Source organism: Dermacentor variabilis, chromosome 10, assembly GCF_050947875.1.
Source record: "Dermacentor variabilis isolate Ectoservices chromosome 10, ASM5094787v1, whole genome shotgun sequence".
Lineage (NCBI taxonomy): Eukaryota > Metazoa > Arthropoda > Arachnida > Ixodida > Ixodidae > Dermacentor > Dermacentor variabilis.
The window spans coordinates 62,745,868-62,766,922 of record NC_134577.1 but is presented as its reverse complement, the minus strand read 5'-3'; the positions used below and the strand labels follow the sequence as shown (position 1 = coordinate 62,766,922).

The window sequence follows — 21,055 nt, the reverse complement described above, 5'->3', positions numbered from 1 at the left end:
GACCTGTTCGGGCAGGGAATTGTATAAATCATTTACATCGATCTAAAGGCCACTGGCTGTCATGGGACACGGGTCTTTCAAGAAGTTTGAAACAACAGCCGAGTTTCTTGCAAGTAACGGGTTGCGAATCTGCAGTTCGCAGAGCGACCGCTGCAGTTCACGACCTATCGCATGTTGCCAAGCTCTTTCTTCTGAGCCGATGACCCCGAAAAGACAGACGCTCCTGTCTTGCCTTCTTTTCTTCCGGAAAAGACCTTCCTTCTGCCTTAAGAAGTTGTGAGTTCCTTCAGGACAAGTACCTCACAAAGGCGGATGGCTTCCTTTTTCACCTTAAGCTGAGTCTTCTCCGTGAAGTCAAAGTTCGCTGAAATGGCATCTCGCGACATTCTTCTCTCGACACCTGCCACCAGGTCTCCAATTCAAACGGAAAACGCTCTAGCCTGCTTACGCAAGGACAAGCCAAATGTCGTGCTGAGTGACAAAAAATACCGCAGAGACACTTACGACTGCTTTTGGAATGCGAAAGCATTATAATGGCTTAGGTGAAATGTTTTCGATTTATGTTTTCGACATGCATTAAAGTTGTTTATGCTGAATCAGTGTCTTTGTTGCCGTAAACGTCATTTACTGAACGGAAATATTGGGATCATTTTGCTGCAGACTGATGAATTTTTTTGTGTTCCCTTGCTTCGTTTCTCGAGGAGTGCTTCTATAGGCGACCACCTTTCACAGCTGCTGCTGATGCGGATGCTTCGCAGAGCATCCAAGTAGACACAGCACCAATGAAATCCGAAGGCAGTAAGGTGACGTGCGCAATGACGCAAGCACTAGGCACACCTCACTTTCTTTCTCTTTCTATTGCCCTTTCCCCCACCGCCAGTGTAGGGTAGCAAGCAAACCGGATGCTGTTCTTATTGACCTCCCTGCCTTTCCATCCTTGTTCTCTCTCTCTCTCTCTCTCTCTCTCTCCCCCCCCTCCATTTTATGCTCTCATGAGTTGGCGTCGAGAGCGCATCGTAGTAGACACAGTAGACGCAGCACCGACGAAATGCGAAAAAGCAAATGACACGTGGGAGGCAGTGACGGAGGCAGTGTCATGACGTGTGCAATGACGCAGGCACCAGGCACAACTTTAGTCAACCGTAACCGTGGAGCCACCCTGGCGTCCGGGAAACGTGCTAGTCTCGCACCTTGGAGGCTCGGGTCCGATTCCCACCCAGTCTAAAATGTGCCAAATTTTCTTTTCATTTCCATTAGCTGACTTTCTTTGCAGAAACTTGCCTGACAAATTTGAGGTCTTTCAGTCACGTCGCCAACGACAACGCCAGATTTTCACGTAATTGGGCATATCATGCTTTCCCATTAAAAAAGGAGGCAGCTTTGCGGTTTTTCCAGCGAGGCTCTACGGCAAGAAGGCGTGAAGGGCCATTTCATTGGATTTCAAACTCATTACTTTTGCTGTTTAGCGTCGCAGTAAACTGCTTTTTTACCCGTTTGCGCATTTGCTTTCAATGTACAAAACCTTTTGTTTCTCTGCGCTCATGTGGTATCCTTCTTGTCCGCTCGTTTAAGGCTCTTTCAAGAGTTCCTGTGATGATCTGATAATGAAAATTACATTTATGTATCCTTATTCACCTGCTATGTGAGATGTCGGTAACATGCTCTTACAGTCTGAACATGCTTCTTTTTATAAATGTGCTTATTTTTTTTATAATTCAAGCTTACGACGATTATCTGCCTTCAATAATGGTAAGAGCCGCAGAAAGCCTGGTGTTATTGGTACGAACACATTGCAGATAATGATCGCACCATTATTATTATTGACAACTAGCAAGTTTTAAAGGGCATTGCTTCTTTGTAGCATTGCCACTGAAAATTTTTCGTTAATACAACTGCTTCTTTTGAATAATCTGAGACAGTCGGCATGAGAGCGCGATGCACGTATTACGTTGAAATGTTTTTCTAGAGAAATAATCGAACGATTTGATTTGATTATGGATTTCCTATTATTCTCAGTTCGTCTCTAATAATCAATAGCTTATCAATGACTAGAAATCAAAACATTTAGGACTCTAAAGTGGTTTTACGTTCATGACCCTACAGGCTGGTTACCAACTCGCTTCGATAACATTTATAAATATTGCTTGTATATGTTTGTTAGGACCGAAGCGAATTCTCAATGGGAAAACGCGAGTTGTCGACCCGATTTATATACAGGGTGTCCCACGTAACTTTATCCAAACTTTAAAGATATGCGAATGGCACGTAGCTGGACAGAATCAAAGTAATGTTGTTTGCCGTCCTTTGGAGATACTCAGGTTATTATTTTCATTCCTCCTAATTAGAAAATGAGTCTTAATTAATTAATCAACTTCTGAAATATTTTAGTTAGATGAAAAGTGTCGATGAGAAAATCGTATAGCGACATGAAAAACTCCTGATACAACTTTCGGCTGGTCATTACCTACGTGCTACATGAAAGTGTCTTTCCGAGCGTGAAAGAAGCCCGCGAATGCACGCAAAGTGCCTCGAGTAGCTAGTCGCACGGCAATTCTGCGTGCTATTCGCGGGCTTCTTTCACGCTCGGAAAAACACTTCTGTGTAGAACGTATTGCGCCAAAAAAAAGAAAACAACGCGAAACTGTATCGGGAGTTTTTCATGTCGCTATACGATATTCTCATCGACACTTTCCATCCAATTATAATATTTGAGAAGTGAATTAATTCACTGACTAATTATTGAATGATTATTGAATAACTAACTATTACTGAGTGACGGCAAACAACATTACATTTGTTCTGTCCAACTACGTAGCATTCGCATATTTTTGAAGTTTATCTAAAAATTACATGGGACGCCCTGTATATTCGTTAGACGCTGTGCAGAACATGAATAGATACCTGCACATTGCCGGGACACCAAATGACAACCCTTGCGACGGGAAAAGAGTGTAAAGGGTTTCTCGCGCTTAGTTGTAACGAAATTGTACCTCTCATGTGTAGCATGCAAAGTATTACCGCAGCATTTGCTTGTAATGTTTAGTAAAACTTTAGCTTAACCTAGATTGCAACAAGTGCGTTCGACATGCCGTCTTTTCTGGCAGTTCTTTGCAGATAGCCCTGTGCCACATTCCTGAACCAGCACTTCTGGGACAATTGGTCTGTAAGATACTGTACGGGACACGCTTTTTTTATGTGAAACACTCGATGGTCACTGATTGAAGTGGGCCCTTGAATTGGCTACCGTAATAATTAGGGGTGCACAAATATTTGAAGTTTCAAACACGAATTTAATTTTACAAGCTAACTATTCGTATTCGTGTTTCAAAATTAATTATTCCTTATTTTCGAATAGTCCAATTCAACCCAATATTTCTCAACAACCGACTCTTAAAGTCGGATCACTGTTCTCCGTCTGTTAAACAAAGGATTGATAATTATCAGACGCGAAACAACGACAACAGTTTTCGAAGAAATGCGGAAACAAAATGGGTAATGCAAGCTTTTGTTACGGTTCAGCAGCGAAAGCCTACAAGACTGCCCGCCATTCTTGCCTGTAGTTTGACAGTTATTGTTTTTGCCAGTCTAGTCATCCAGTAGTTATATATATTTTACGCTACAACCAGCGATGTTTCCCTTGCAACAGGCATTTTTACATGTGTCTACGCTTATGTCCTTCCGCAGCTTTAATTATTTTCCCACAACTTGCGGTCATTTTTTTTTCAGCCATAATTTGTTTAACATTTTCTGAAAGTCATAGGTCGACAGCAGTCAATAAGTATTGGAGAGAGAGAGAGGGAAATATTTTTATTGGAAGGCAGAGAATCCTGCCGACGTGTCTAATGTCCCCTACATGCTGCTCTGAATGAGGGATTGAAAGGCCCTGAGAGAGAGAGAGAGAGAGAGAGAGTGAAAGGTATGAAAAATATGAACGTAGTATTTGCATGTGTTCGCTATGTTGCATATACTTAAACAAGGCTATGTAAAAATGAAGTTTGTTCATTCTAATGTGTATATACAGCTTATTCTAAAGCTTGCCAAGCAAATCCGTATCCCGCAGATAAGTACAGAAGTATAAAGCCGGCCACTACTTTGCAGGGCAAGACATACAACCGAATGGAATCCTTAGCGTTTAGTGGCGCCTATCATTCTTGGAGCGCTTAAAAACATGATTTAAACATGATGAGAGGCTATCTGTGTATTTTTATGGCAAATATTGATCTTGTATTTAAAACTGATCCTCTATTCCTGATTGCTAGCTGTCTTCTTTGCACTAGGTCAGTAGAGTCGTGGTAACTAATTATACAGAAATAAATATTGATGCTGCAAATGTATGCGGCTGCGTTTGATTATTCGATTCGATATTTGCCACATACTATTCGTATTCTATTCTTACGTTTATGTTCGTCCACCTCTAATAGAAACCAATGTGCGCACACATTTCGTTTCGAGAAGTTGCCATCCGGCTGCATTCGCTGCGGCTGGAATGGCATATTGACTAGTGCACTTATTTAGCCTTTTCTCTGGGACTGCATTTTCCCCACCAACTTAAGATTATCGCTCACCGCAGGACGCTCCTGTGTGATTTCGAACTCACTCCAATGTTATCATTGAGCCTATCTGTCGTGTACGTTCTCGCCGAACATTTAAAATCAACCTTGCTCAGGACGAACTGGTGGGCTAGTTGGTTATACATGTCTACTTTGAACACAGCGCGCAATAAATCCACGGCGACTGCCAAAGTAACGACACCACAAAGCGCTTTGTGATGTCGTTACGCTGACAGTCCCCGTGGATTTATTGCGCGCTGTGTTCACGTAGACATTTATATTCAGATTGTTTGCGCGACGCGAATAATGTTGTTTTTACCGACATGTATGCGAGCAGCAATCAATTACGCCGGAACCTTTGATGATTCATACATCAAAGGCGACGCGCTTGAACCGCAGATCAGATTACCGCGATCAACGACAGTGTTCGCCGCTATCCTTGTGCTTCGAGTTTAGCCTATTTCTGTGGGCACACGTTCGCTCATTAAAGAGTTATTTTCGGCAGTCACAGTTTTGCTATTGTCTTCTTGAGCGTCACTACAACGTGGCATTACTTTTAACCTGTTGTGATGAAGTGGATCATGGTTGCCATGGTCAGGCGTTATTCGCTGACCATGGTTTGGAAACTGTCGCCCTGTGCGGGCACCTGGTACAACTAAGCTGGGAGTTCTGGCGAAGGCGATTGTTCATTACCGCTTTGCTCGGTGAATTAGTAATTTAGGTACCTGCTTTATTTGACTAATGTTACTAAAGGTGTCTTACTAATTACGACGATATGGAAGAGTGAGTGATTATGAGTAGCTGTTTCAATGGATTCGAGTGTTGCTCATACCAGGCAGAATGTATAAAGAATTGGTGCTAAAATTTTCTGTGGAGTAGTGTTCAGCAATCATGAGGTTGGCATAATTTGCATAGAAAACAATTAATTCACAAAATTTGGTTCCTAGAAAAGAAAACAGGCTCGTGCACGTTGTTTCAAAAAGGTAACTAATCGCCATTGCCATTACTTGTTTTAAAAACAACTTCATCGAAGCTACCAATTACTGACCTACAAAAGCGAGCAGTTATTAAAAACATAATCGATTACTCCAACCCTACTTTTTTTCATTATTTTTATTAATATGGCACAAATGCAGTAAATAGGACAAGCTATCCTGGCTCTTACAACGCGTCCTCTGCAGCCTTTCACAGGTGTTCCTCTTCACTAACAAATGCTTTTCAAAAATTTCTTAGGTGGTCTTTCCTTGTCTTCTAGCTTTTACCTGTGGTCTTTACCTTGGTTTTCGTGGTTTTTAGGTGGTCTTTTCTGTCAGCAGCTTTTACCTACGGCCCCTCCTTCGTTTTGATGGAAATAAAGCTTATTATTATTATTATTATTATTATTATTATTATTATTATTATTATTATTATTATTATTATTATTATTATTATTATTATTATTATTATTATTATTATTATTATTATTATTAAGACATCTGAAGCAGGCACCGAGCACTCACTTGATATGTGCGCTCGGCAGTGTTTTGTTGTAATGTACGAACACATGGCTCATGAGAATTTGGTTATTCACTACCTCTACGCCCGGGTCTGGGTCCTCTATGAAGCGCAGCGCTTCGTTGTTGCAGGTGCTAGGGGAGACGCTCCCGGGAGGGGCCAGTGAAAAAGTATATATCGGTGACCGCTGGCAACCATGCCCTAATGTGAAGTGGCCATTGCTATCAAGCCGTAGAAGCGCCGTTTAAACTTGTCGGCCAACATCCTGTTCACCTCTTCTCGACGCCTTTCCCTCGTTAGCCATTTAGACTTAAACCGCTTATTCTGACCGACGCCAGCAAGTGTTCGGGTTCCTTAATTAAAAAAAGTGGTCGAATCGGTAATACAATTCATTATGCACCTGCATATTACATAGTCCCCAAAATGTGGTTAGTGTGTTACAATCACAAAAAAAAATTCATTTATATGAGCGGCGTTTATATCAAACTGATAGCAGCGCATACGTTTGACGGCCAGAGGCTTCTGTCTGTATCATAGAAGCCCTCCACTGCACGAAACAAATAAGAATTCAGAAGTGACTCTCACTGCCAGTGAAGGCCGCTTAGAAGTTCCAGAAGAGAGAGATTCACTATAAGGTTAAAAAGATCTGAGAAAGGCCAATTTCTAAGGTAGGTGTGTAAATCAGCTAAGAATGGCGCGTTCAGGTAATCGAGGGGAAGCTGCGGGATGCTGATTTTGGGACGGAAGTAGCCCGTGTGCATGCTTTCATCCTCCTGAAAAATATAGTTCCCGCCTGATTAAGCTGCTTCGTCTATTATAGCTCGTTAAATGTATAACTGGATACGTGTAATTGGTTAATGAAAAAAAAATTATTGAATGACAGTGAATGTTGCCGAGTAAAGAATGTAATAGTTATATTTTAAAATTAGAAATAAAGGCTGTTGATTATTCGTAATTATTTACATGTAATTTATTACGTACAAATGTGTAAAAGAAGAAATGTAACCAACACAAATGTGTTCATTCGCAGTTTCAAAATTTTTTATATGAGTTCTGGGCGAAATAAAGTAAGAATAAAATTACTCTCTACATTATTGAATGTCAGGCGCGCTTAAAATGTGAAAAATATAGTCGATATCATTTAGATGAATTTTCAAAGGTGCTGCCTTATATTCCTCAGTTGTACAACTCTGATGTATGACAGCTGATTCATCATCATCACTGTCCACTGCAGGACGAAGTCCTCTTCCTGCGATCTCGAATTACCCCTGCCTTGCGGTAGCTGATTCCAACTTGCGCTTGCAAATTCGCTTAGTTAGTGACCCCACCTAGTTTTCTGCTGTCATCGGCTGCACTTGCCTTCCCTTGGCACCCATTCTCTAACTCTAACGGTCCACTGGTGATCTGTCCTACGCAATACATGGCCTGCCCACCTTTTTTTTTTTTTCTCTTTTTGACACCTACAATATTGCTCATCGCCGTGTGCTCTCTGATCCACACCGCTCAGTTCCCGTCTCTTAGCGTTCCGCTTAACATTTTTCGTTTCATCGCTCTTTGCGCGGTCCTTAACTTTTAGAGCTTCTTTGTTAACCTCAATGTTTCTGTCCCATATGCCAGCACTGGTAGAATGCACTTATTGTACACGTTTCGTATTAACTATAATAACAAATTTCCAGTCAGTGCCTGACAACATCTGTTATATGTGCTCCAACCCATTTTTATTCTTCTGTAAGTTTTCTTCTCGTGAACAGGGTCTTCTGTGAGTAATCGACCTAGGTAAACGTACTCCTTCAGAGACTCTAGAGGCTGATCGACGATCATGAACTCTTGTTTCCTTGCCAGGCTATTGAAAATTATCTTCGTCTCCTGCAATTCTCTTTAACGCCACACTTACATACACTTTCTCGGTTAAGATCCACAATCATTTGTTGTAATTCGTCCCTTGTGTTGCTGAACAAGACAATACCATCTGCAAACTGAAGGTTGCTCACATATTCACTGTTGATCCTCACTCCTAAGCTTTCCCAGTTTCATAGCTTGAATACTTCTTCCAAGCGTGCTGTAGATAGCATTGGAGAGATTGTGTTTTCTTGTCTGACCACGTTCTTTATAGGTATCTTCCTACTTTTCTTCTAAAGAATTAAGGCAGCTGTAAAATCTCTGTAGATGCCTTGCAAGATATTTACGTTTGCTTCCTGTACTCCTTGATTACGTAATGCTTCTATGACTGCTGGTATCTCTACTGAATCAAATGCCTTTTCCTAAACTACGAAAGCTATATAGAGACGTTGATCGTACTCTGAAGATTTCTCGATTACCTATTTGATGACATGGCTGTGATCCATTATAGAATATCCCTTCATGAAACTAGCCCGTTCTGTTAGTTGAGGTAAGTGAAGTGTTGCCCTGATTCTCTTGGAAACTATCTTGGTGAATACTACATACAATACTGAAAGTTACCTTATAGGCTTGTAATTATTCCATTCTTTAACGTCTCTCTTCTTATTGATTAGTCTAATGTTGGCGCTCTTCCAGTTCTCTGGTACACTTGAAGTCGTGAGGCATTGCGTAAAAAGAGCCGCAAGCCTCTAAAGCATGTTATCCCCTCCACCTTTGATTAAATCGACTGCTGTTCCGTCTTCTCCTGCCACTTTTTACCATTTCACGTCTTTCAAGGCCCCTCTAACTTCATCCCTGTCTATAGAAGGAACTTCCGTATCCTGCTCATCACTACTTCGAATGAAGTTAACGTGACTGACCTGGTACAGGGGAATATAAAGTAATTATTCCGCGGCTTTTACAATATCTTTGAAATTGTTGATGAGGTCCCCTGCTTATCTTTCACGTTCAAAAGATGTTGCCCTGTCTTACGGCACGTTTTATTCTGATTGACTGTGCTTAAATGTAGAATACGAAGTACTTTACGTATATGCGTTTGTCTCGGCGATGCAGTCCAGCACGTAGACAGCATCTGCTTGTGCCGCTCTCAAATTTTCACTTTCTTAAAAAAACATACGTGAGATCAAACGGGCGCCGATTCTTTTGACCTATGGGATGGGACTGATGGATCGTCCCTGAACAGCTGGAGACGCAGGTGTTTTTAGAAGGGAACCTGTCGCAACTGGCGACCAATGCTGGCGGGTCACGAAATGAATGAAAGCCTCAACCTAATCCGCATTCTTTTCGATATGGTCTTGTTCTCAACGCCTGTAGATCGCAGTGAGCAAGAACGAAGGCTGCGTTTCATCAATCATTCAATCAAACTTTATTTCATCTCCTTTGAAGATAAACAATGAAGCCTACAGGCAAAACTAGAGGAAACTTTGGCATTACGATCGCTCTGACACGTGTCATCTTCCTTGTGGCTTCGGACGTTCTTGTGACGCTATTACGATTTATCCGCCTTTTTTGGACCTAAATTTGCATACAATGATATTTTTCTCAAGGCACGAAAGCAATGAGAATTTGTGCACTTGCCTAAGCGTTGCTAATTGCTGGACTTATAACTTTGTTGAATCCGAATGATTTACAAAGTCATTTGTAGCAAGAATGATAAAAATATAAATCTTAGGCAAATGAACCTTCCGCAGAACTAGTCATTGTTCAAGTGTGTATGTGTATGTGTGCGTGTGTGTGTGGTATATTGTATGAGTGTGAGGCCCTGTGAATGTATCTGTGGCCCTGTGCGTGTTTACATGTGTGTATACGCTATGTGGGCATGTGTGTGCGTGTATTTTCTATGTGCTTATGCGCATGTGTGGGTATCTTTGTGTTTGTGTGTATGTATGTCAATATCCATGTGTGTAGGTAGTGTGCATGTATATGTGTATCCATGTATGAAAGTTTTACGAAGGCGTGTGTGTGTGTGTGTGTGTGTGTGTGTCTTTAAGGAATGATATCGAGGTCAATTCTATGCAGTTTAATTTGCAATTATAAGTCCACCTGCCTATAAAATGCGTTATCTAAAGTGTTGCTCTTGGCTTCTCGCACTGGCTCGCGTTCCCATAAATTTGAATATTTGCCTTTCTCATCGTGATGACACCGTGTTTGGATGAGCAGCTCGACAGCCGATTCACTGCTTCAGTTGCTGCAACCAAACCGGAATATAAGAAGGCGTCGCATCCCCGCGGCGCAGACTCAACAAACTCCTGCTATACAACTGCAAATTTTCGTGTAGGGATCCTCTGATTTCCTTATTTACGTGACCGCTACAACTACAGGTTAATAGAAAATCAGTAACCTGATTGCAGCACGCCAGTTCTCGCGAATAATTTGTACGAAACGCTAACAAAACATTAAACTGGAAAGCTCCTCAGGAGCTGAGAACAACAATGAGTTGATTTTCTTTTCATTTTTTTTTCTACTACATCCGTAAACAGACACCAGTTATCTATTGCCACCAGATCTGGTATCCTTCGTGCATATTACGTAATCAAATTTAGATTAGTTTAATGTAGAAGAAATTGAAAGCATTCAGATATTTAGCAATATCACCCGACTCGAGCGTCCCAGCTTTTCTGATGGTCGGCGCCTTATAACGGCGACAAACGGCGAGATCAGCGAGCGTTTGCACAAGCGTTCAGTGTATAGCTTCCAGCGCGCGCGCCCCCTGCTGCGCCGTCCATTCCAAGAAGGCAAACGCCCCGGCACAGTTGTTTGCTCGACACTGCTAACGAAAAACTGCGTGAAGCTGCCCGCGTGCACGAGTAGCATGTGGCATCTGGGATGCGCTTTCTTTGGTTCTGATCCCACGAACGTCACGCGTGCGCCCGAGAAGATGAAAAAAAGAAGAAAGAATGTAGAGCTGCCTCACATGTAGCTGACGACTATACAATGCGAAGCATTCATGGTTTGTCGACGACAGCTGTGTGAATGTTGCAACTGTCCTGTAGGCGAACGCTTACGTAGCTATGATGTGGTGTAGTACCTACATTTATAATACTAAGTAAGACGGAACGTCTGTTATGGCAAGATGCAAGATTTAAAGCCAACGAAACCCCGTGACATGCATATATACCCAGTGCTCCATACCCAATGGCCACAGTGCGAAAATGCCTAGTCGCGCCAGCGGCACATAACCACTGTCTCCCCTGTGGCACAATGTATAAGACTGCGCTTTCACCCGGATTGGCCGACTTAAACAGCGAGATTCACCGCCTGTACGCCCGCCTGCACAACAGCGTGGCTGCACTCAGGGAAGAATGCTTCGTATTGATATCGTAACTTATATCAGCACGCGCCTTGTAGTGCAAAAAATTCGTGTGAGTGATTGAACGATGGTTAAGAAACGCAGGATAACCAAGGCAGGGCTAACATAGGGTAACATGGGTAACAACAGCAGGGTAACAAAGGCAGGGGTAATAAAGGGCAACAGGGTTAACAAGGGAAAGGTAACAGAGGCAGGGGTAACAAAGCGTAACATGGGTAACAATGGCAGGGTAACCAAAGGTAACAATGGCAGGGCATACGCGATGCTTAAGGCAAGACCGTACAGGAGACGCTGGCACTAAAAAGTGAACTCCTTGACAACTTTTCGCCGTCTTAAGGCTCTGACTAGCACGCGGTCGACGCTCCCGCGATATGAATCAAACTCTAGTTGATTGTGTGCCGTAAATACTGTGATTGTGTTTCTTTATTTTTTTTTTCATTTCACCATTGTACACAGTGTCATGTGTCCGCAGCTTACTTCAAGGCTATATACTGCGGTGCCTAGATCGGGGCTTGCGCAGTCCTTTGAGTTGACTAACCCAAGCCTTCTCTACGTATTGTTCTGCTGCAAATGCATTGCATTTCAAACTTGGCATCTTCAATTCACAAGTCTGTCCTCACATTCATTGTTGCAATTTTGTTCGACCTGGAATACGTTTTTGTATTTCTTCCTTCCTTCCTTCCTTCCTTCCTTCCTTCCTTCCTTCCTTCCTTCCTTCCTTCCTTCCTTCCTTCTTTCCTTCCTTCCTTCCTTCCTTCCTTTCTTCCTTCCTTCCTTCCTTCCTTCCTTTCTTGCTTTCTTTCTTTCTTTGCTATGATTTTGTCGTTTTCTCTTTCTTTCTTTTTAGTAAAGTGCTTTCCCTGTACTATTCAAATGAATGAATGAATGAATGAATGAACTACACTTGCAAATTTCATCTCTAGAAATGTTTTCTCTCAGTTTACCGTTCCGAGAAAGGTACAAATTCTAACAATACAATTTCTTCTTGCTTCTTGAGAACATTATTAAAGACAAGAAGGAAGTACGTTTTACGTTCTGTATGTTACCGCCAATGTACCGAAATGATATATTGATCTGTACCTATGGCAGTACTGAGTGTGTCTCAAAGAATTTCGCAAAGTTGTGAAGTCACGGTGCTTTTGCCACCAGTGAGTTTGACTCAAGAAATCCAAATGTGGCCTTTTGTGTCACATTCGAGGTGCTTTGACGTACTTTCCTAGATTTTAGAAAAACTAGGCACGTATTTTGTTTTTTCAACATTTATCTCCTTGCTGGGTCTGTTTCAGGTATTTATGGAAAAGCACTGTCTTAAATCTTCCTAGTTTTGAGATTTGTTCTGCACACTATGTAGATAAGGTTAACTTTGTCCCACGTTGAAAACGCATTCCGATCTTGCTGAGTAAGCTGGGACACTGAAAGATGTTGGTAAAGTAGTAGTAGTAACGGTAGTGATAATAACGTAGAGCCCCATTTTGTTGTTCCTTTAGGTGGAAGCACTGGAAATTCCGTTATCGATCAGCTAGCTAGTCTATCGGCAACAACATATCAACAAAACTAAGAGTTATGCCTAAACTTCCAAGACAAATGTAAAAGCTGACGGAATCGTGTAAACACACGTCGTACAACGACCAAGTGAGCTTGTGGAAAAAACAAAATCAATTTGGCAATCTCTTGCCGCGCACGCAAAGTGGCAGCGCAGCATCATTTGGCATGAAGACCAAACGAAGAACTCAGTGGTTTATTCAAGCAATGCTTATTTGCCTAACTCCTCTGCGTTTGACGAGGGTGCTGGTACGATGCAAGCAGCGATGTAATCGCCGCACTCAGTGGTAATGTGCAGCATATCACCTTGGAGTGCGATTGAGATGCCATAATCATGTTTTCCATTGATGAGTATGGACCCGCAGAGTGCTTCATATTGTTGTACACAGCTCTTTGAGTGCAGATTCTTTTGAACTGTAGAAAGCATTTCAGATAGTGGGATTAACATTCGTAGTGTTTTGTTGCAGTATGATTTACAGCAATCGTTCTTAACTGTGGAAGCGTATGTTTTCGGGCGAATTGGTGTAGAAAAAAAACTGGTTAGCCCGAAAGGTTATATAGTGCTGCATCATAGGAAATGAACAAACACTTGTTTGGTAATGCCTGGTTTGTCTGCCACTTCTTCAGGCTCTACCAGTGCGCTAGTGCTCTTGTCCATTTCTGTGCATCGACGACAATCTGTGCATCGGCACCAAACGTTGTGCGTAACCAACACGTTACGCCTGTCATTCCATCCAAACTCCCCTGTACCCATGTGTATACCTAGAGTACTGTGACCGTATTCCCGATCATTCCCTCTATGCGGTATTTTGGCTTTTTTCATGAGCTGCAGCATTCGGGGGCGACCCCTCATTTCAGCTGCTGGTGCTGTGCCCGTCTGTTTAGACAACAAACGTTTACTGAAAGGGGTATTGTACATTTACGTACCGAGAATGCGGTCTTAATGCGACTCCTGCGAGATCGATAAGAAAGGTGGACGAGAACTTCTTAGGCTAATAAAAGCGCCGCGCTAACCATGCAGTGTAGGAGAAAACACATGATAATTCTCTAGAAATCCAGCGTATAGGTAAGAACACGACTATGGATATAGCATGTCGCTTGTAGCGCAGTTGGTAATTTGTATGAGGAGCTTATCTCACTTTTCGTGCATGATTTAGATAGTAGCTGAAGTAATTTTCGAATAGCTTTTCTTTCCCTTGTTTTAGCTTTTTTTTTTACAGCAGAAATTGCTGTGAACTTCAGTCGCTTGCAATTGTTAGTCATACAAGAGGGGTGTCACGAAGTGTCTTCTATAAGAAGCTGCCTGTTAATTCTGCAGAATTGTTTCTTGTGTATCCCATGATTTCGATGTGCAAGTGACTCGTTTGAGGTGTCCTCTGTGAAAAAGTGGTGACTACCTATGTACGGGGCCTTTACGAGTACTTAGAAAATAGTTGATGTGATTCAACTGTTGTAGTTCCTTGAGAAAAACAACATATGAAGCTATGTGCTGCTGAGGTTCAGTCAAAGAGAACTGTTACGAAAAGTTTTACAATAATTGGTCGTCGGACGTTATTTTCACACACCATTCATGTTTTCTACGTGACACGGTTAAATATATTTGTGTGTGTGCGTGTGCGTGTATGTGCGTGTGTGTGTGCGTGTGTGTGTGTATGTGCGTGTGTGTGTGTGTGTGTGTGTGTGTGTGTGTGTGTGTGTGTGTGTGTGTGTGTGTGTGTGTGTGTGTGTGTGTGTGTGTGTGTGTGTGTGTGTGTGTGTGTGTGTGTGTGTGTGCGTGCGCGTGTGTGTGTGCGTGTGTGTGTGCGTGTGTGTGCGTGTGTGCGTGTGTGTGTGTGTGTGTGTGTGTGCAACGTTTTATACGTAGGCTAAAGCTCGTCTGGCACAGTTTTCACATGTAAAAATATTATTTTTCTCGTTTTCTTTTCTGTTTTTCTTTATGTCTGACTTAATTTTCTCCGGCTTACTTCATCTCTGTTCAATTCCTTCTACCACGGATAGAGGAGTTCTGAAGGGCGTCGACAAATAATTGGGCCATAACCGCTCCAGTGAATGCCACTTATTGTAACCCTTGGCAAAATGAAAAAAATTCTGCAAAGTACCTGTGCTTGTGCAATCATTCACTGCGGAAATCGCCAGAACCTTACAATTTTTCCTACGTGCGCGCGCGTGTGTGGTCGATTTCGCGTGTGTGCCATTCGCTTCACCGATTTCGTGATCAGAAAGCTCGCTCCGTAGCAACCACCGAGCAGGCAGCAGCTTGAGACGGTGCAGCAGATTCAAAAAAATAAAAGTGAAAAATCCGCGCCGCCTATTACCGGCGTGTCGGGCGTCTTTACGATGGCGCTGTCGAGACGCGACCTGTCGTCCCACATTGCGCAGTGGGGCTCACGGCTTTCGTTGTCTCAGTCGAGCCGGCCCCGCATTCGGTGGGGGCGTCCAAAACCTCACCGGGCCAGCTGCGCTGCATCGTTTCGCCGGCGTCGAGACTCGAGGAGCTTTGGGAAAAGTCACGTTTAAGACAGCATTCCCGGCAAAATAAATATATTCTTCTTTCTCTCTCTCTCTCTCTCTCTCTCTCTCTCTCTCTCCTGAACGTGGCGTGATGAGTCTCCGAGCAGCGCAGAAAAAAACGGGGAACGTGTTATTGCGCCTGGCATTCGTAAAAAAAAAAGAAAATAATGCTTGTTTGTTTGTTTTTTTTTCTCTTCCCACGACACCGGCTAGCCCTGCGTCGCCGTTTCTACTCGCCTCTTACAAGATAATATAACCCTCTCGTCTCGGCGTTTCAAAGATTCAAGCAAGCGAGTTGCGTTCTCCTTCCGTTAACTTCTTGTTTTCAACACTTTAAATTGAGCGGAAGCCGCTTCTCGATCGGGCCCTTCCTTAATCTAGCGTGTAATTCCGCCAAACTGTTAGCCAAACTGTTAGAATATGTTCGTACAACAAAAAAAAAAGTTAAAGGAAGCACGTCTATTTCGAGCCGTGGCGTGACTTTTTTTATTGTCGAAAGGGCCGCAGTGCTCCTCGAGACAGTTAAGATTGTCTTTGGTTGGCTAGACAAAGGCGTGGGTGGCTCGCAGGCGCGTTTGAGATGCGTCTGTTGTTAACCTTCTCGCTTGCTTTAAGGATTCCTCCAAGCTCACGCGTACGAAGGTTGTTCGACCAGACGCGGCGCAGCTTTTCCTGGGCAAGTGTCGCAAAGCGTCTCGCTGCGCGCTGAAGTCAACGTTTGAGAGCTCTTGGTGATACGGTGAGTCTGTGGAAGCTGTAGTTATTATGCCTCCTGTCATTGCGTGACTAGAGTGACTTTCAAGAAATTATCAGGTTATTCGTAACGCTGTTTGTGAGACAGCGATCGTAAACCAGAGCAATCGTATTAGTCATTTCTGGGGGGAAAAATCATTCATTTGCACTTTTGTGTCCTCTTCAAGGTCAGAGAAGGACGTGGTTGCTCAAGCTATTAACTTCAGCGAAACTTAATGCTACTGAGCATTCGGAGACTGGTGCTTTCCCATTTTTGATGTGCCTGTTTTTTGAAGTCGTGCATCTGAGTAATACGTCTGCCCTAGAAGTCAGGACCGCCGAAATGAGAGTAGTACCCTCTATAACTGGTACAGCGCAACATACAAAGGAAGAAACAAGCCGAGCCGGCCAGATAAAAGAACGTTATAAAGGAACATAACGGAAACTGTCATAATCGGTTGTCAAGTTTTTGATAAAAACGATAACTGAGATCGTAATAAGCGCGTAGTATATCAACGCCGCTTTCATGCGAAAGTCTCCTGTACTACACAGTTTGTAATGAAGCTGAAGGGTACCTTGAGGCTTGCGGTCGTGGTTGGCATTCAGCATTGCACTGCAGAACGAACGCCAAGTGGCGACATTCCATTCGTCAAGCGCTGTGTTGACGTAAGACTTCGTAAGGAATACGTCACGAATAGCCAAGGTGACAAGCTGTGGCATGCACGTGATCCGCACAAACGCCGACAATCGTAAGTTGTCAGTGCTCACAGCAAAGTCTCCTAAATTAGTGTTCATACGCCGGAAGGCTAACAATTCGGTAACAAGTTAAAGTTTTTCGGTCCCAACTTTACGTTTTGGTACAATCGTGACAGACTCTGTCTGGATCTCAAATGACCTTTCCTTTCTTTCTTTCTTTCTATCTTTCTTTCTTTCTATCTTTCTTTCTTTCTTTCTTTCTTTCTTTCTTTCTTTCTTTCTTTATTTATTTATTTATTTATTTATTTATTTATTTCCCTAGATATACACAAATCAAAGCAAAAGCGAGAGGCTCAGCAACCTGACGGAGGCTTTTGCTCCGGAAGCAGTTTGTCACGTAGGCCTTCTACAAATAGGCAAGCAACACTTTTGATGCTAAACTTAAGACAAGTTAACACAATCATATTGTTTTAAACGGTACAAGGAATACGAACAATAATAAAATGTTAGCAGATAAACTAATTTACAAACATATTGAATCCCAAGCAGCTAGAAAACAAATATATATGCGCAAAAAGAAAATCAGCACTAGCCCTTGAGCATAAGACAAAAGAGAGAAAAGTGTGGGGGAGAAAAAGAACGACTCGTATGCCAGTTGTATTCAGCACTGGATCTTACGCAGAGACCATCGCTCATACGTGGCAAAGCCACGTCATCCTACCGAGGTGGCACGTCTGGCTGAACGTTGCTGCGCCTTTTATGCTAATCACACTCTTCACGTCAATTTTTACTGAGTATTTAAAAGGTACACGTAGGACTACTGTGCAACATGTTGGTCTACTCATTATAATGTTGGGGATCAACTGTTCCATGAAGCTTCGCGCCTTAACACTCTCTTGCCGGTTTCATCGAACACCTCGGTCGTTTTGCTGTGTGACGGAAAATTATTATGGTATGCGCGTTGTTATAAAAAAAAACTGAAGGGGGCTGTCCGCAACGAGAACCTGTAGTATGGTAAAAGCTCTAGGTGTTTGGCCAAGTGAAAATCCATACGGCAGTAGCGGCACGGACATCGGTCCTGCCCTCGGTCATGTCGAACAGTCAGCGGGCTCAGGGCAAGCACAACTGTCAGCGCTATCGCGAGACGGTGCGTGCCATCGTTAATATTATGTCTAGGGACGTTGGTACATGCGCCTAAGCATAGGCCTAGCATGAGCAGAACATGAAAAAAAACGCCAAGCCGATTTTGTTGCCTCCCTGGCTTTGGTATGCACTCTTGGGCTCGACGAGGTTACCCGCAATGAAATGTGGCCTTTACAATGAAATCACGAGTGATTACATGATTCAATGACAGGATGATTGCATATCATTTCCGAGTTAGAACCTCTTTCGCTCACTTGGGGACAGTACTAATTTAATACTGGGAAAAGAAAGGTTGTAAATTGGGCACTGAACGGCCCATGAAAAACAAAAGCTAACTGGCTACGCTCGGAAAACCGTAACCCTGCGCTTTAGTGACGTTCCGTTGGTTCATCGTTTGTTTCCGAGAAATATTTAACTCTCAACGGGATTGACAACTGCAAATGTCGTCTTCCATCTACTCTACAACTTCGAGAAGCGCTGAAAACGCGCGTGGCAGATGGATAGCGTAATTATTGCCGTCGGGAGTACGCAGTCCCCATAAAATACGCAAGCTATCGCCGTTGCCGAAGCTTTGAAACCTCTCACCAAGCCTCCTTTTCCTGTGAGTGATTCTTCTCTTCGAAACCATTTTGAATGACCTTTCTCGATCGCTCAAATGTCGTTCAATAGCGTAAACAAAGCGCAACTCTATCCGAAGCTCTCATTTCCCGGTGTTTCCCGTCTGCCGCTCACATACAGCGCGAGCGACTTCTCTCGCAATCTCCGAGCCATCTTCTACGTGTCGCGCGAGCACCACGTCACCGCACGCGTACACACTCACCCACAAGAGCGTTAGGCCTAGCCCCGTCTTCGAGACTCGAGGCATCCTGTTCCTGCCGCGGGGCTCCCCGGCCCCTGTCCTCGTCCTCCCGGCGCTACTGCCGATGGTGTGTGGCACCGTGTCACGTCCGTTCGCCCTTCGACGAAGATCCGAGCGACACCCCGGCAGCCCCTGCCGCCAGAAGCTGACGACGCACACGAGTACGGAACGCCGCAGGACGAGCAATCCTTCCCGCTTCTCTCGACGGTATCCTCACGTCTCCCGACGGCGCGACACCCCGGCGAGTGAGCCGATTCTGGCAGGACGGGAGCGACACCGACGACGTGCACTCGTTTGTTCTTCGGGGAGCGCGTTTTCCCGCCCCCCCTGCAGGCGAGGAGGAAGACGCCTGTGCCCTGACTGCTTGTGCGCTGAACCCTCGTGGGGGCAAGCGCTCCAGGGGCCCGTGCGCCTTGCTCGGTGACACGCAGGCGTCCTTTGTCCTCGGCCGGTGACTATGGGCGAGGCCAGTCCGGGAGGCTCCTGCGAGTCCCAATGGGCGAGCGAGACGTCGAGGGAAAGAAGGTTGGTACTGTCTTGTAAGCGCGATGAATGGAAGCGCGAGCGGAGCGAGGTGCGTTGTTTTTGGGGAAGTCCAGCGTCAGGCTCCGTAGCTCTGGTCTTCAGGGGCGCCGCCGCTTGCTGCTCCTGTCAGGCCTCTGTGCCGGTTGAGTGCTAGTGTGCGAGAGAAAGAGAGAGACGGAGAAAGCAAGCGCTCCAAAAAGAAAATCGCGAGGAGCCGGAGAGGAGGCGTGGAGAAAGGGGTGATTGGCACGCGCGTTTGTCCTGCAGTGATGTCTAATAAAATCCTTTGCGAATGATTGCAGCCCAGCCCAGCGGGTATTCAAAACGGCGCCCTGTCATTTATGTACAATCAATACCATCGCACAGTCTCTCTCCCCTCCCCCGTCAACGCCACTTGCCTTTCTTTCTGTTTTGTTTCTCTCGCTCTTTTGTTTTTCTTCGCCGTTTTTGCCTGTTTCCTTCAAACCAGCTTATCGCGTTTAGAGGCAGTCAGGATCACTCGATACAGACAACGGAGATGGAAGGGAGTGTTAAAAATTGTTAGCAGAGGAGTTGTTCGCAGCGAAAATGGGTGAAACAGGCTGAATCGACGGTAAAACGCACCGTCCGAAGAAGTACAGTTCAAGTCATACTGCAAGTCAGCGATTGGAGCTACTTTTCACGTTAAGTGGTCGCGATTTCATCGGACATTCACATTATTGAAATCGCCAATAGATAATTGCAATTTTCACGCCAACGCCTTCAATTTCTCCGTTCTGTACTTTCCGTTGCGTCATGACCCCCGCTCAGGATTCCCCTTCCCTCTCCTCCACTCCCAACTCTCTCACTTCGGCGTCGGTGCGCGCCTTTTCAAAGTTGTTCGACGTATCCGCAAGTGTTTCGCATTCAGTCGCGCGTCTTTTGTGCCGAGGCAGATTCGAGGGGTTCGATGTGTGAAAAAAAAAATACGTTACTTATAGGCCCACGTCTATCGCTTCGAGCTAGCTGTCTGTCATATAGAAGTTTCCTGTTACCTTTCTCTCGGACTTCGATTCAACATAAGTGCGGTCGTCTACGTCGGGTTGATGCAGAAGGAGTGCGAGGAGGTTGACACGGAGGGAGCCTTTCGTCGAACGAAACGAGCTACAGCAGGAGGAGGGAGAGAGTGCCGAGGATGTCGGAGAGGCTGACTGCCTGTGCACGAAATTCGCAATGATGGGCGCGCTTTCGCCGGGGGTTGTCAATAAGCGGCATTGACACTCGCAGTATGGGACGCACATCTAGGAAGACATAAAAAAAGAAATTCGAAACGAAAGAATAGACGAGGCTCGATGGAAGCAGAATGAAACGAACTGCGCGAGAATCGAAGCGAAGTTCCCCGCTTACAGAACGACGCTCCGCATCTCTTATGCGGGAGTCACACAGGTGCGGGTGCCTTGTGCGGGGACTTCTCTCTCGGCGAAGCAGTGAGATGGCCTCGCTGAAACGTGATTGAGAAACGGAGAGAGAGAGAAATGCGGTTGGGAGAAGGGACGAACCGCGTTGGTAAAGCGGCCGACAAAAAAAAAAGTGATTTAGGGCGTGCTTGTGCCATTAGGTGTCGCTTGTGCCCTGCCTTTGACAGGAGCCAGTTACAATCTCTTTTTTTAACAGGCTGTTCCCTTTTGTTGAATTGCCCGCCACCCAATCCCGCCTTCTTCATATCTCCCGTGAAGTATTTTTGTTGTTTTTCTTGTGCCTCTGCTAGTAAGGGGGAGGGGGGAGGGGAGAGGGGCAGGAAAATTTTTTATTGGAGCCAGTGCTAAGTTCGAATAA

General features: G+C 44.4%; 1 protein-coding gene across 1 annotated transcript in view; it reads right to left on the bottom strand.

Moving 5' to 3' along the window:
* Nucleotides 1–19,422, bottom strand: part of LOC142559271 (uncharacterized) — a 235,862-nt gene extending 216,440 nt beyond the window's left edge. Inside the window, exon 1 of the mRNA XM_075670893.1 lies at nucleotides 18,698–19,422. Coding sequence (XP_075527008.1) covers nucleotides 18,698–18,742 — 45 coding nt within the window. The 5' untranslated portion in view covers nucleotides 18,743–19,422. The remainder of the gene's footprint in view (nucleotides 1–18,697) is intronic.
* Nucleotides 19,423–21,055: the final 1,633 nt, after the last annotated feature.